This window comes from Fukomys damarensis, unplaced genomic scaffold (genome assembly GCF_012274545.1).
Source record: "Fukomys damarensis isolate Sample0158 unplaced genomic scaffold, DMR_v1.0_HiC HiC_scaffold_36, whole genome shotgun sequence".
Lineage (NCBI taxonomy): Eukaryota > Metazoa > Chordata > Mammalia > Rodentia > Bathyergidae > Fukomys > Fukomys damarensis.
The window spans coordinates 45,437,571-45,452,891 of NW_022900948.1; the positions used below are offsets into that span (position 1 = coordinate 45,437,571).

At 60.3% G+C, this 15,321-nt stretch overlaps 1 protein-coding gene across 1 annotated transcript; it reads right to left on the reverse strand.

Annotated features, from left to right (window-relative positions):
* Positions 1–3,564: 3,564 nt before the first annotated feature.
* Fam78a (family with sequence similarity 78 member A) lies at positions 3,565–15,315 on the reverse strand. Its single transcript, XM_010627378.2, has 2 exons — positions 14,580–15,315; positions 3,565–6,592 (listed from the first exon to the last, which is right to left on the reverse strand). Exons 1-2 carry the CDS (start codon positions 14,900–14,902, stop codon positions 6,064–6,066), a joined length of 852 nt encoding a protein of 283 aa, XP_010625680.1. The 5' UTR covers positions 14,903–15,315; the 3' UTR covers positions 3,565–6,063.
* Between the last annotated feature and the right edge of the window lie 6 nt (positions 15,316–15,321).

Genomic DNA, 15,321 nt, shown 5'->3' on the forward strand with positions numbered 1-15,321 from the left:
TTAAGGGCTGGGGGTGGCAGGGATTTAGCTCAGTAACACCGTGCCTGCCTTCCAAGCGCAAGGTCCTAAGTTTGGTCCCTGGTACAGCCAAATAAAAAGTTTAAATATTTAAGGGCTGGGGAGCCTGGAGTGGTGGTACACACTTGTAATCCCAGCCTTTTGGAGGCCGAGGCAGGAGGATCACAAGCTCTAGTCCAGCTTGGGCAACTTAGTGACTTTGCATTCAACCAATGAACGTTAAAAAATGAACGACTCAAGGGAGGCTGTGAGAACCCCGCAGGTGCCCTGATACACCTTCCCAGAGGTCGCTCTGGAGTCCAGGTTGGCCACACCGTGTGTCCCTGCCCAGCGGCTGCAGGTAACCCACGCTGGGGACATCAGTGCAAGGGCAAGAGCAGGGGCAGCAGAGCGGGCTCGGGCACCGGGAGCCCTTGGCACGACAGGAGTTCGCGCCACGCGCTGTGGGCACAGGGGATGAGCCCTGGGCAGCCCTGGCCCGAGGCTACAGAGCATTCGGGCTTGTGGACATTGAGCAGAGGAGCAATCATCAGGGCTGGGAGGGGAGGTGGGGAGTTGGTTAACAAGTGCAGAGTTTTAGGCTTGCAGGGTGGACCAGAAACTGAAATATTTTGGGAGCAGCAGTACTGGGGATTGAACCCAGGGCCTTGATACTGAAGCTTTATCCCCAGCCTTCTCTTCCTTCCTTCCTTCCTTCCTTCCTTCCTTCCTTCCTTCCTTCCTTCCTTCCTTCCTTCCTTCCTTCTTTCTTTCTTTCTTCCTTGGCAGGCGGTGGCACCACTGAGCTAAATCCCAGCCCTGTTTCTTACTTTGAGACAGCCTCGCTAAATTACTAAATTGCCCAGATTGGGCTCAAACTTGCGATCCCCCTGCCTCAGCCTCCTAAATACTGGGATGACACATGTGCGCCACCATGATGTGAATGAATTATAACCCACTAGCGCTGCGAAAAAAACAACTTTGCATAATTCACTGAGCAGCACTCAGTGTGTATATCTTGGGAAAGCTGAGAATCCCAAATAAATAACCAAGCCTGGCCTCGGTTCCCCGGGTGCAGAGGCAAATTTAGTTACAGTATTTTAAGAAAGGCCTGTCTGGAGCTGGGCGTGGTAGAGTGCACCTGTCACGCAGCACTTGGGAGGCTGAGACAGGAGGATCACCACATGTTCAAGTTCTGACTGACAAGGCATCGCTAGTCCCAAGATGACCCTGGGGGTCTCCAGCTGGCGCTGCCTCGTACAAATGTGACAGGAGCCTGCCTTCCCCAGCTTTGCCACCCGGCCCGGAAGAGCAGCGTGGGTGGCGTCTCAGCCTGGGATTAGGAAACAGGCACTCAGGGCTGGGAGACTCTCGACTCTGCTCGGCAGGACAAGTGGCAGCCAGGAATAGCGCGGCTCCTGCCCCGTCTCGCCTGCTGTAAACACCCGGCTACACCACCTGGCATCTGACACTAAAAGTCTGATAAAATGCGAGCCAGGGATCCTCAGGCTGCGGCGGGAGCGAATCCCACCCTGCATTCCCAGCCACGCTGTCTCAGGGACAGGAATTGCACTGGCCTTGGCCGGGACTAGGGTCAGTTTGGGGGTTTACCTCTCTGGACACAGTCTATCTGTTCACACGCTTTTCTCACACTGGAAAGTTTGTGGTGGTGCACACCTGGTAATCCCAGAACTCTGGGAGGCTGAGGCAGGAGGATTGCCCAGTCTGGGAAATTTAGTGACTTACTAAGACCCTGTCTCAAAATAAGAATAAAATAGAGCTGGGAATGCCGCTCAGTGCAAAGGCCCAGGGTTCAGTCCCCACACAGCAAAACATAAATACATGGAAGTCTTCAGTGCTTGGGGCTGTCTGGGAATCTTCTGCCTGGCTTTGTGAGGTGGCCCAGGCGGCTCAGAGGCAATGTTTGGAGCCAGTCCAGCTCTGCAACTTCCTAGCCTGGTGACCTTTAGCAGGTCCCCCAGGTCCCCACAGGGGCCAGCTTCCTCCTCTGAGAACAGGGAACAGCAGAGCTAGAAGTGACCCACAGAGGTCAGAGGGGACGTCAGTCTCCGCGGTGGCTGTGTCACCGGCCCGCGGTGGGCAGCTTTTGGCTGATCCCATCAAGAGCCGGACAGGTCTGCAAGGCCCCGGTGGCATGGGGATGGCCGCGGCATAGAGGAAGCGGGAGGTGACACCGCGCTCCGGTGCTGCCCTCGCCCAAGGGCTGCGGGCGGTGTGGAAAGTGCATGTTCCCGACACCACCTGGCTTCCTCCGGCTGTCGGTTCACACACACACACCCACACACACACACATGCATGCACACGCGCCGTGCACACACAGCAGCGCTCTGGGGCCGACTCCACAAGCCCAGGCCAAACTGCGATGGTGGCTGGCACCACCCAGCAGCCGCCTGGGTGGGGGCGGGAGCGAGGCCTGTTACGCAATTTCCTGCCTCGGTGTCTCGCTCCGAGGAGGCAGGATGCGGGCGCTGTGCTGCAGAGAACACGGAGCAGAAACCCAACGCCCACACTGGGTGCCAGGGCGTCCTGCCCCCACAGCACTGCAGAGAGGCGGCCTCCCCGGGAGGAGCAGTGGCCCCAGGTGACCAGCAGCCGCTTCGCACAGGGAGTGCACAGGGCTCTGGGGCCAGGAGGACACCGCAGGAGGGCTTTCGGGAAGTGAGGTGGGGGAAAGGCATTTCCTGCGGGGACCCAGGATGCACCGCTGGGGTTTTCTTGTAGTACTAAGGGAGGAAACAGGGCCTCACGCTGAGCTCTACCGTCAGCCTTTGTACTTTTTATGTGGAGACAGGCTCTGAACTGATAAGCTGTCCAGGCTGGGCTTGACCTTGTGATTCTCCTGCCTCAGCCTCCCAGCGTCCTTCTAGTAATAGTACCAGCAACCAAGGTCACTGGATGCTCACACCCGTGAGGCTGAGCACTGCGGTAAGAGCCTGGTTCTGGGGCCAGGGTTCGAGTCCTGGTTCTACCTCTTTCTAGCTGTGTGTCCAGGGCATCACCTTGAGCCCTGCTGCCTTTTTCTCTGTCACACGGGGACGGCGCCTCCCTCGTGGGGCTGCCATGTGCACACGATGAGCTGCTCCCTTCTGGAATCCGCACAGAGCAAGGCACTGTGCAATCCGGGGCCCCAGGCACACACGGTCTGCTGTGTCTACTGACTCCTCGGGCGGCGTCAGGCCAGGCCCGCTCCAGCACCCCCAGGCCGCGGGCCACCCCTGTAACGCAGCTCTGATCAGGAATAGCCAGCAGCCCACGAGGCCCTGGGTGTCAGCCCATGAGGCAGGCCGCAGGGGTGACCTCAGGACCCTGCCGAAACAGTCACCCGCCACATATTTGTCAAAAGCCAGGCACAAGCCGGGCGTGGCGCCACAGGACTGTGCTCCCAGCCCTGGGGAGGCTGAGGCGGGAGGATCGCTGTAGCTTGAGATCAGCTTGGACTATGTAGTGAGACCTTGTCTCAAAAAAACCAAGCCAGGAGCTGGGGATTTTGCTCAGTGATGCAGCCACCTGCCTCACAAGCTCAAGGAACCGAGTTCAAACCCCGCTATATATATATTTAAAAAAAAAAAAGCCAAGCTCCTACCAAGTGCCAGATACCAGGGCCCAGGGCACCAGCCAGGGACACTTCTGGTCTCACAGCTGGCTGGGGCAGAGACGGTGCTGCCCAGAGGGCAGGTGAGGCAGCATCCTGGCCCCCACCTTCAGGCCCTTAACACCCCAACACCAGCCCCACACCCTCTTCCCTGAATCCAGCACCCCAGCCACCACGCCCACTACGAATCGCCCCTCCAGAAACACCAGACTGTAGCCAGGCCTACTTTAAAATTAATTTTATTTCTTTTGCTATTTACGTTTTCATTTGAAAGCTTTAAAAAGGTCCACTGTACATTGTCTTCAAGCGTCTTGCGCCCCTGGTAAGTGCCCTGGTTCAGTTTCACAGTAACTGCCGCAGCTGAGGACTGCTCTTATTGCTGGAAGGCGTGAGTGTCCACTCCACGCCAGGGATGGGGGCAGCAGAGGGACTGGGGCTCCGCGCAGGACGCCCCGGGCCCCCACAGAGGAAGGAGGCCGAGGGATCGGCCCAAGCTGGCATCCCGGCCGGCCCGCAGCCTCTCTGGGGTCTCCCTTGTCCCACCGTTAGTGAGGCAGAAGGTGGAGAAAAGGGCGTTCGGGGTGAAGGGGAGCCAGAGGGAGGCAGGGACCTGCAGGGGAGGATCCTGCACCCTGCAGTGCTGGTTCCCAACCAAGCAATGCAGTCTGGGGCCGGGCATGAGGGAGCACCCCTGTGATCCCAGCACTCCGGAGGCTGAGGCAGGAGGATCACTGTGAGTTCGACGCCGGCCTGGGCTACATAGCAAGCAGTAGATGAAAAAGAAATGTGGGTTTGAGGACCCGGCCCCACTTTCAGGAAGAAGACCCCTCAGTAGTGACCCAGCTAGGGATGAAACCTCTCTTCCTGTCGCCTCCCCAGCGCTCATCTCCCCATTAGTGCAAGAAAGACCTGAGTGTGGAGCGGGCCCCTCCGCCGGGGGACGAGTGCAGGGGTACAGGGCCCCTCACCCCCACACGCAAGGCCACGGCCCTCTGGGCTCAGGACGCCCTGGCCCTGATGTGGGCACTCAGCACCCCAGACCCTGTCCCAGGAGCAGCGACAATCAGACGTCCCACACGCCTCAGGGGCCTCCTGACAAGCGGCTCATTTGCAGCGGAAACAGATTATTTTCACGTCTGACGGTTTCTGTGCTTGGTTGTTGGAGGGTGAGTGCGGCCCTGACGTGGCTGTGGCAGCCTGAAAAGGAGGCTGCAGCGAGCGTCCCCGGAAGTCCCGGGCAGACAGCGCCAAGAAACCCTGGCTTTGCTCCAGCCTGGGTCCCAGGGCCCCAGGGGGCGGACCCAGGACCAGCCCAGCGCCACCCCCGTGGCTCGCGCTGCTTCACCCTCCCAGCCTGGCCCCATTTCCTTCCTGAGGTCGGGAAACAGCAGCACTTGTCACGCACTGTACCTGGCAGGTGCCTCGGTGCCTCCCCTCCACACCGGGCTCGAGGCCTGTGTGCAGCCTCCCCCAGACAGCCTGGGGGTGGCATCCCCTGAGAACGAGCCAGGCACCCGATCCTGGCTCCCTGCAGTGCCCTGGAGGTGGCCCTGGGGCACGGGGCCACCAGACTCCAGTCTCCAGACGTGGTGCGACAAGGGACGTGTCTCTTTAGGAAGCAGAGGCTCAGGCTGGGGCTGTCAGCATGGGGTCGGGGTGGCCCAGGCCTCTGGGACAGGTGTGGAGGGAAAGGGACAAGCTCACCTCGGGCCAGGCCGGGGGATCCTGGGGACAGAGGGGCGAGACTGGCCGGCCCCGGGGCCTCCCCACTCCTCCTCCGGCCAGCAGGCCAGTTAAGGCTGCAGAAAGACAGAGAGAAGCCACCGCAGAGTCCCGTCCCCAGAAGCTCTGGGATGAAATCTGCCTGTGGTTTTGTCTCTGCCAAAACAAAAGAGCAACGGCTGGTTTTAGGCCTAAAATCCCTCTGCCCCCTCCCAGACACCACTGGAGGGGCTGAGACCCCGCACCTGCTGGCTTCCCCTCCACCTCTGGAGGCAGATGGAGAGGTGGAACAGGATCCTGCGATCTTTTTTTCTCCTTTACATTCAGCTTAAGGCAAAAGTTTGGCAAAGCGAGTCTACATAAGGCCGTGTGGTGGAGGACAAGGCGGGAGGGTCACCAGCACCCCGATGGCAGCCCCGCCATCGGCCCTGCCCTGAACCCCACACCGGAGGAACTGAAAAGAACAAGCAGTGTTTCCGGGAGCTGTCTGCACGAGAGAGACCAAGGGGGTGAGGACAGGAGACACCGGGAGCCCTCGGGGCACCTCGGGTCTGTCGCCAGACCCCGAGAGGAAGCAGGTGCCAAGGGTGGGTCACAGGGGCAGCACAGTGAGGTACCCACCGGAGAAGAAGGTAGAATGGTTGTATTTCGCTGAATGACCCAAGAGTGCATCTGGATTCGTTCTGAGCAGAGTTATTATTCTGAGTCTAACCTGGGGTCCGGGGCCGGTGTCACCGGTGCTTGGGGGGGATGACCACCAGCGGAGGCCCGAACTTGGGCCGCCACATGAGGACCTGTGCGTCATTGGCGTTGGGCTTGACCAGGGCACTGGGCGGGATGGACTCGTTCTTGCTCAGGATCTTGGGCTGGTCCTGCGCGATGGGCTCCCGCAGCCGCGCCCGCTGGCCCAGGGGCCGAGTGGGGTCCACGTCGATGCTGAGCTGCATGCGCCAGTGCAGCGTCTGCAGGATGATCATGTCATCGGTGGACGTGTTGGTGGCCACCAGCCACGTGGTGAAGCTCTGGTCCCGGTAGATGCTGGTCAGCTTGGCCACGTTGCTCTCACTCACGGGCACGGCCCACGTGACGCTGGGGTAGAAGTTGTCGTTCATGCTGACGATGAACTTGGTCGCCCTCCTGGTGGGGCCCGCGACGGTGCAGGTCTCCGTGGTGTTGCCGTACCAGGGGTAGTTCACCCCGTCTGAGTCGCTGATGGCCTCGATCTTGCCCTCCTGCAGGTCGGGGAGCTCCCAGCTGGACCTGCGAATACGTAAGGCCACATCACCAACTCACTCTCTAGCAGGGCCTCGCGCGTCCCCAAAGCGGGCCAGCGTGGTGTCCCGGCCCTGAGGACAGGACGGACGTAGGACCCGGGCCCTTCTGTCCTCAGGGCTCAGCGCTGCGGAGCAGGGGACACACAGGAAGCAGACATCGGACACCGGGTCCGGGAGCCCTGGTGGTCACTCCAGTGGCCACGTCCTGTGCCCCAGCACCAGCCCATGTGACACCCGGCCAGCGCTTCTCAGTCCTCAGACTGTGGGAGGGCTGGACGGATCCCGCGGGGACTTGGGGGAGCCCTGCCGGCTCTGCCTCCTGCAGGACCGTCACCCGGAGGAAGCCGCTGGCGGTCACCAGGGATGACGCAGCGGACGCATGCCAGGCGCCAACTGGTGGGTGACCTCCCGCCAACGCCGGCCCCTCTGGGCTCCGGTTCCCCACGTGAGAAAAGGGGTGACTCCAGCCTTCCCTCCCCAGCCAGTGGCCTGTGACCCTCGCCTCTACCACGAGGAGGAGTGGACTCCCCGGCCTCCCTCAGGCCACAGCAGGCACCAAGGAGGCTCCCCAGGTCTGAAGAGGATGCAGCTGCCCCCCAAGGGGTCATTGGGGAGCAAGAATCAGAGAGACCCCCCCAGAAGGCTCGCTCCCTCCCGGCCTCAGAGCCCCTCCTTCTGGAAGAACACACCCGCAGCTGGAAGAGGACCGGCCAGGCCGGCCAGGGCAACACGGGACAGAGACCCCTTCTCCCACAGGGCTGTGGGCTCCTGGTGCCTGCAGAACACCCCAGGCTGCGAGAGGCACAGCATTACAGACCCGCGACCCTTGTATCCTCCTAATCCCAGCTCGCAGGAAAAGAAAGAAAGCAGAAGAGGTGCAGAGGCTTCGATCCGGCTGCACTCCCTCTATCCTGTTTCTGCCCCGGCCTGGTGGTAAAAATCCAAGCTCGGGGCCTGTGCGCCAACCCCACCAGGGCGCCGTCCCCAAGGAGCTGCTTTTACCAACTCCTGTTCGCAGTGTGACTCCAGGCAGCCAGGAGGAAGCAACACAAGTGTCCATGATGGGTGGATGTAATCCCAGCACCTGGGAGGCTGAGGCAGGAGGATCACTGTGAGTTTGAAGCCAGCCTGGACTACAGAGCAAGACCCTGACTCAAACAAACAAATAGACAGACAATGGGAGGCACCCACACAATGGAATATTCTTGAGCCTTAAAGGGACAGAAACTCTGCCACCCAACACCACCCAGTGAGCCCTGTGCCCGTGACACTGTGTCCACCACGGAGAGACAAGCAGTGTAGGGTTCCGCTCATTATGTGAGGCGCCTGGTGCAGTTGGGTTTACAGAAACCCAAGGAGAACAGGGGCTGCAGGGCCGGCAGAGGAGGAAGAGAGACACTGTTTCTTGGGGCGCAGGTGGCGCTGGCCGCACGCAGTGGCCCTGAGCTGTGTGTGGCCGCAGCCTAAGCCACCTGTGCCCATGGAATGGCCTCGGTGGGAGAAGGGTTAAGGCACCGTTCTGCTCACCTTCTGTCCCCATCACCGGGGTGACACCTGCCTGTGTGTCATCTGTCTAGGGAGCCCAACAGCCACTCGGCCTGCAGTCCCTGGGGCCATCACAGGTGAGCCTCTGCCTCTCCCCCCAGTGCCGCAGCTGTCCTCTAGGGAGGACAGGGCAAGAGGCCCTGCCCAACTCTCCAGGGGCACAGGGCCCTGGGCGCCGCTGCAGTCCCCTCCTGACACTGACGTTTGCTTGGGCGAGCACTTCCGGTTTTACAATTTTTGCAGTACTGAGGGTAAAAGCAGGACCTTGTGCAGGCTGAGCAAGGGCTCTACCCATGTGCTCCACCCCCAGCACAGAGCAGAAAACGTGGCTCAAAAAGCAGAAAGCAGCGGGCGTGGTGGCACACACCCATAATCCCAGCACTCAGGAGGCTGAGGCTAGAGGATCTCCCTAATTTTGAGGCCAGCCAGGACTACACAGTGAGACCCTATCTCAAAACAAACAAAAAAGGCTGAAAGCAAACTGGCAATGGCCCCTCTCACTTCCAAAGAATGGAAGGCCTTATTCTGCGACCCCGGCCCCAGGAGACCGTGTCCTGCTCAGCCACAGCCGGCATCGTGCCCGTGAGCTTGCCGGCACCGTGCCAGCGACACATGGGGCCTCCCCTCGGAGCCCATGACAGCGCCCTGCAGAGCTGGACGGAGGTCAGCAGTGCAGTGCCAGCTGGCACCACCCATGCCCATGGTAGGGTGTGTGGTCACAGAACGGGCTTAAGGAAGCAGAGGCCACGTTCAAGGTCGCAGCCCTGGAAAACAGGGCCCAGCTGCCATCCACCCAGCCTGGCACAGACACTCAGCAACACGCATGCACACGCATGCACACGCACACACGAACTACGTGACTGCCACGTGTGTGCGAACAGGGCACTGAAGGCCCTCACTGGAAGCTGGGCAAGGGGGCGGCTACTCCTGGGGTCCCCACCTCACGGCAGCCCTTGGAGGCTCTGGGATCAGAACCACCTAGGACCAGGCAGCAAGAGTGCCCTTCCGGGCTTCCTCAGCAGCGGCGGCCCAAGTCCGACTCTGGGCACCAAGCGGGCCTGGGCTGTGTCCAAGGCCTTCAGGCTCCTCCAGCCCCACGGCCCGTCTCCCTCCCCCAGGGCTCATCCCCAACTGCTGAGCCCATCCTAGAGGGCAGGGTCGGGAGACAGGCGTCCAGTCTGTCCCTGCCACGGAGCAGTGTCTCCCCGCATCGACTCTCACCTGAAAACAAATCTTTTTTTTTTTCCAAAGTACAACTAAATTTAGTCTCTCCTGAGAAACACGTCTGAGATGACAGGCTGGAGAGGCAGGAGATATGGGACTAGATCTCACACATTTTCTAATATGCACTAAATACGTTGCTTTAAAATAACATTTCACTTTAACCTGGGTTTTTTGTGGGTTTTCTTTTTTTCCGGCGCTGGGGACAGAACACTGAATCCACACATAGAGACACTCCGGCTCTGAACCCTAAATGATTTCACTCAAACATCCTGCCCCCTCACGCATACACAATGGCACCTGTGTGGCACTTTAATGTTTTGCTACTGGGGCTCAAACTCGGGACCTCACCCTTGCGAAGCAGGCAGTGGCGCCGCGGAGCTAAACCCCCGGCCCTCGCGCGGCACTTTAAGGCGCAGTTTCAAAGAGAAGAGCCTGAGAGTCAGGTTCACGTGCCAGGCGGGAATTGAGGGATTATCGCATTTGGTCCCCAATTAGAGATTTTTCCCATTTGGTAACATTTACAACTTTACAGAAAGTCAGGCCCACGAGCCTACTTCCACGCCGGTCCAGGACCCTGGGTCCCAACTCCCAGCCCGCCAAGCTGCCCCCTGGGCCGGGCCCCCCACCCAACGCCCGCCGGCAGCCCCAGGCAGCGGCACCACTTCCTGCCCGCTCCGCCCCTCCTGACGCGGGCCCTGCCCGAGGAAGACAGCCCCACAGTGCCCGTTCCGCTGCAGTTCTTGGCTGTAAAACATGTACTTTTGTTTTCAAGCAAACCACAGGGAAATGTGTGAAGTGAAACTCGGAAGCCATCTCTGCCGGGCCGTCTTCCCCGCTGAAGTTCCCCCCACAGCCGGCCACACAGCGGCCATGCTCCCAGGCTGGCGTCTTCTCCGGCTCCCGTCCGCACAGCCTCTTCTAACTTCCTTTTCTTCTTGCTGAAGATGGAACCCAGGGCTCACACTGCCAGGCAGCAGCTCGACCACCGAGCCGCACCTCCTCGTCCTTTCCTTTCTCTCTCTCTCTTTCTTTCTTTCGATCGGGTCTCACTGTGTAGTTCAAGCTGGCCTTGAACTTTGTATCACAGGCTGGCCTCCATTTCACAGCAATCCTCCTGCCTCAGCTTCCCAAGTGCCGGAATGACGGGCGCACGCCATGCCTGGCTGCGAGCATCCTTACTTCAGCTCCTCTGTTTACCCACTTGATGATCCCCTTGTTCACCAGGTCACCCGTGGACGCCTCCGTGGGCCAGGCCTGGGCGGCACACAGGGCTTATGCGTGGGCTCTGAGTTGCTCTGCACACGGAAGAACGTCAGCCTGGCTGTGTCCGTTTCCCCAGGTCCGACCTGCAGAAAGGGATGCAGGTTTTCCCTTCACTTCCCTGATGGCTGTGGCTCCCGGGAGCCAGCCTGTGTCCAGGGGGTCGGACAACGGCTGGGCGGGTCCAGGGGAGTCTCTCCGGGGCTGGGCCGCCCCGCACGGCTTCTCCCGCCCAGAGCCTTGAATCAGGCCTTCCCTCCGGAGGCTGCCTTCCGCTGCAGAGAGGAAGCTCTGTCCTCAGTTGTCCTGTGCAGAGCCGAGAGCTCAGGCCCCGACTCCAGGAGAGGCCATGTGGCCAGCAGGGATGCCCCCCAGGGCCTGTCCCCACCCTAGAGACCTTGGCAGGGCCTCATTGCCCGAGGTTCTCCTGCTAGGGATGAGACCAAAACCCAGGGGGAGAAGAAGGGCACAGCCCAACAGCACAGCGATCTCCATGCAGAGAAATAATCACCGGGACTTGGGACTGGCAGTCATGGTCCTGAGAGCCACTGCGCAGGGAGCACTCAGTAAGCACCCAGCACCGAGCTCAGCAAGCACCCGCTCACGTCAGCGCACTAAGCCCTCAGCCTGCCCAGGAGGGAGACGCTGGCCTCCCTATTTCTCACATGGGAACTGCAAGGCTCTGAAAGGTTAAAGGACTGGCTCAGGGGTCTGAGTGGGGATCCATCCCCGGCTGTGCCCGGGCACAGGGAGGTGGCATTATCAGTCCAGAGAGAATGTTTCTTTTACTTTTTAAAAACTTTTTATTTACTTATTTATTTATTTTGGTACCGGGGATCGAACTCGGGTCCTTGCACTTGTGAGGTAGGCAGTGGAACCACTGAGCTAAACCCCTGCCTCCCCCACCCCGTTTCTTTTCTTTTTTTGAGACAGGGTCTTGCTACACAGTTTGGGCTGGCCTTGAACTCAGTAGGTAGCCCAGTCTGGCCTCGAACTTGCAGAGATCCTCCTGTCTCAGCCTGCTGAGTGCTGGGATTGCAGAAGTATGTCATCACGCTGGGCAAACCAGAAAGACCCTTTCTATTTGAGCCGGTCCCTCACTCCCCGGTCTGCCCAGGGGCAGAACACGGAAGCCACTGCTGGCTGAGGCTGTGGCTGTGGGCCAGTTCCCCTGGGGGCCCCAGCACAGGGCAAACTAGGGACAACTCCAAGTGTCTCCCACACAGGCGAGAAGCTGTGACTTGTCACTTAGAAGGTTGTGTGCCAGCTGACAGGTGGCGGTTGAGGAGTCGCGGGGGCCGGCTGTGGAGGTAGGTGTCTCCGACAGTTGGAGGGGGCTGGCTCTGAGAGCAACGTGGGCCGGCCCGGAACCACACAGAACCCTCCTGAGTTGGCATGGAGAGGCCACCTTCCACTTGTGCCCGTCCGAGTTGGGGCGTTCGTGGCATGGTAGTTTTTGCCTTTGATCCCATTTTGAATATTTCAAACCCAGAATGTCACTGTGAAAAAGTTCTCCTTCCAGTTTAGAGATTAATTTCAAGCAGGGATGACAGCTGAGGGTATTATGGATTTCGGCTAAGTATTTGGGATTAATATTTTGAATCCAAGCCCATTTGTAGAGAACGGGCGCTCTACTCTAGTCGTGGCCACCTGCCTGTCCCCTGCCCAGGCCACGGGGGCCCCGTGCCTGGGTTTCCAGCGAGTGACTCAGACTGGGCTGAGGCCAGGCGACATTGGGCCATGCGGGGACATCTGTGGTTGTCACAACTTTGGGGGCCTCCGGCGCGTAGAGCCCAGGGATGCTGTCAGCGTCCCCGGCACAAAGACACAGCACCTGGGCCCCTGGCTGGCAGAAGCTCTCACCTCTGCTTGAGGCTTAGAAACTCGCAGGCAGCAGTTATCACTGGAAGTCTGGGGTAGGGAAGCCGGCAAGGTTCCTCCCAATCCCATTTAACACTGCAATGTGTGTTCAGGAAGAAGCCAGCCCCCCGGCTGTGTCCTGCCTTTCTTCTTCCTCCCTCTGTCCCCACAGGACACGGGGTGGACACAGGCCTGGAGGAGTCCGGCCGTGGGGCGATTCCGACCATGATAATGCACGCTGCAGCGGCAGCCACCTACTGTGCATGCCCCCCAAGGGTGGTCCGCTGGCCCATCCCCACCGCCAGCCTGCAGGGAGCCTCGAGCTCAACCCGCTCCCTGCAGCTGGTCCTACGCAACCTGGGACATCAAGGGGACAAAGGAACCTGCAGGGCTGATGGAAAGCAGGGAGACAACTCGGCCTTCAGCCTCTTATACCGCCTCTAACTTGCGCTATTTTTAGATGTCTAAAAGTTGGGGTGTGGGCTGGTGCAGCCGGAGGCCTGGGCTAGGGGCCGTCTCAGGAGCAGCTGCACCTTCAGCCCCGATCCTCAGAGTACAAAGCGCATCACTCAGCGCCGTCCATCGGAAGCCCAGGGACTGTGGCAGCCATGTTAGGGCCAGCAGCCACCTGTACAGAGGTGAGCAGGGCCCCGGATGGCCACAGCTAAGGTCGTGGGAGTAGCCCTCACAGTGAGACACACGCAGGAGGCACTCGACCGGCTCCAGCATAAGGACCAGGAAACAAGGCTCGGGTGGCTAGAAAGCTTGCCGGGGTCACACTCCAGGAAGCTGCACAGCCTGCTGTCCTGCTCAGGCCTGCTTCTCCACAGAGTCTAAGATCTCATTTAGTACGGAACCAAGGACCTGGTACAGTAAGGCCCCAGTCATCCAGGTCTCAGACTCTTAGGCCGCTGCACAGAAATCAGGGAAGAGACCAGGTCCAGCCTGGGGCCCCAGGAAAACCTCTTTCTCGACAACAGTCCCAGATGCCTTTCAAAGCCGGGGGAGGCTTCTGGGCAGAAGATATCTTAGGAAAGGTCCTTCCCAAACAGCCAAGAGTCATGTTGCCCTCCGTGGGATGGAAACTCAGACCCCTGGCCCCCCAGCTTCGTGACAGGGGCTGGAAGGGAGTCCCTGGGGGTCTCCGGGTGCCACCTGGCCTCGGGGAGGTCGCCCCTGCTTCTCTCCGGCCACTTCCCACTTCCAGGTGGCCCGGGGCTTCCCTAAACAGGGACGAGTCTGCAGGAAGTGGAGGTGGCACAGAGAGCACACAGGCAGAGGGTATGGGGCAGTGTCCACGGCCACTCGCGGGGGTCAAGTCGGAGGCGACCTGGCTCTCGGAGGCCTGAGAAGGCGCACCTTGCCCTGCCCTGGTCCAAGGCCGCTAACTGTCCCAGGGGCCTGCTCGGGGGTGGGAGCCATGCCAAAGCAAGACCCAGGGTCCCGGGGCCCACTCCATCCCCCGAGGACTTCTCAGAGACCAGGCTGCATAGAAGCAGCCAGTGAGCTCCTCCTAGCTGCTCCCAGCCAGGGCCACACCAGACCGACACCGGACACTAACATTGTCACCTGCCTTCTGCTGGGAGACACAGCCCTGCACTGCCAAGCCATGCAGCTTTTTCCAAAACTAACTCGAGGGAGGCCATCTGCGACTGAACAGCAGACATTCCCCTGGGGCAGGAGAGGCAGGTTCCCCCAGGCACCCAGCCCAGCAGAAGGCCCCAAGACGTGACACGTGGGCCCCTGCGGGGTGAGCCGGGCAGAGCGGCAGCCTTTCTGACGACCCTGATGGCCCTGATACCCCCCAGGCCGGTGGCATACTTGCTTTTCTAAAGACACACCGGGGGAGGAATGGTTCTCCGGTTTCTGGGGATCTTGCAAGTGTGGACACAGGGACCCAGGGGTCAGGACAATGACCAGGGAGGTCCTAGAGCCATGCCCCGGGGAGGGGGACAAGTAAACCCTCTGCGGAGTCCCTGAGCCAGGAGGATGTGAGAGGCCATCTCACCACTGCCTGAAGCCAGGTCACCCACCCACCCTCTCTGCCTCCGGGCACCCCCAAAGCCAGGCCCTGGGGTACTCACATGCCCTGCTCACCATACTGGTTGTAGAACTCCATGTGGCTGCATGCCTGGATCCAGCCCACGACCCAGGTCTCCTTCCTGGGGATGGGTGGCATGACCACCTGGGCCGAGGCCCGGAAGTGGGGCGTCCGGTACCGGAGCACCACGCTGGAGGACTCGTCGATGCTCGTGGGGACCGGGTCGATAGAGGCCTTCACGTCGATCACTGTGACCCCTTCGCGGAAGACTCTGGCCTTGCCCCCGATGCTCTGGATGCAGCCCATGGCACACAGCACCGCTCGGATCTCCAGGGAAGCCCAGCAGTCCCCGCAGAAACCGGGCATTGAAAGGGCGGAGGCCGTGCGACCCAGTGCGGAGGGCAGGGCAGTGGGTTCTCACAGCTTCTCCGGGCTGATATCCATAGGGTAGAGAGCTCTCGAGCCCCGGGCGCTTCCCTAGCACTAGCGCGGGCCTGTTTATAAATAAGGATTTCGCGGCATCTCAAGCGCCCTGGGCTTCCTCTCTCTCTTCTTTTAGCAGTGGACAAAAATCACCGATATTCTTTGGGTTTCAAAAAAGAAAAGTTTGGAGTTTAATGGACCAGCATGTTGTTCTGACATCCAGCCCTTGTGCGTCTCGGTCTCGGCGACCGCTGCTCGGGTCGCTCGCCGGAGTCTTCAGAGCAGCGAGGCTGGCTCAGTCCCCGGTCGGTCGCGCTGCCACCCTCGCCGCAGGGGCCTGGCTTCCTCCCTCCGCCTTCCGC

Bases quoted from the DNA above. Each gene is read 5' to 3' on its own strand.
- Fam78a (XM_010627378.2), bottom strand. From the start codon at position 14,902: ATGCCCGGTTTCTGCGGGGACTGCTGGGCTTCCCTGGAGATCCGAGCG. The intron at 6,593-14,579 runs GTGAGTACCCCA...ACGTATTCGCAG, and splicing joins CAGTATGGTGAGCAGGGCAT to GTCCAGCTGGGAGCTCCCCG.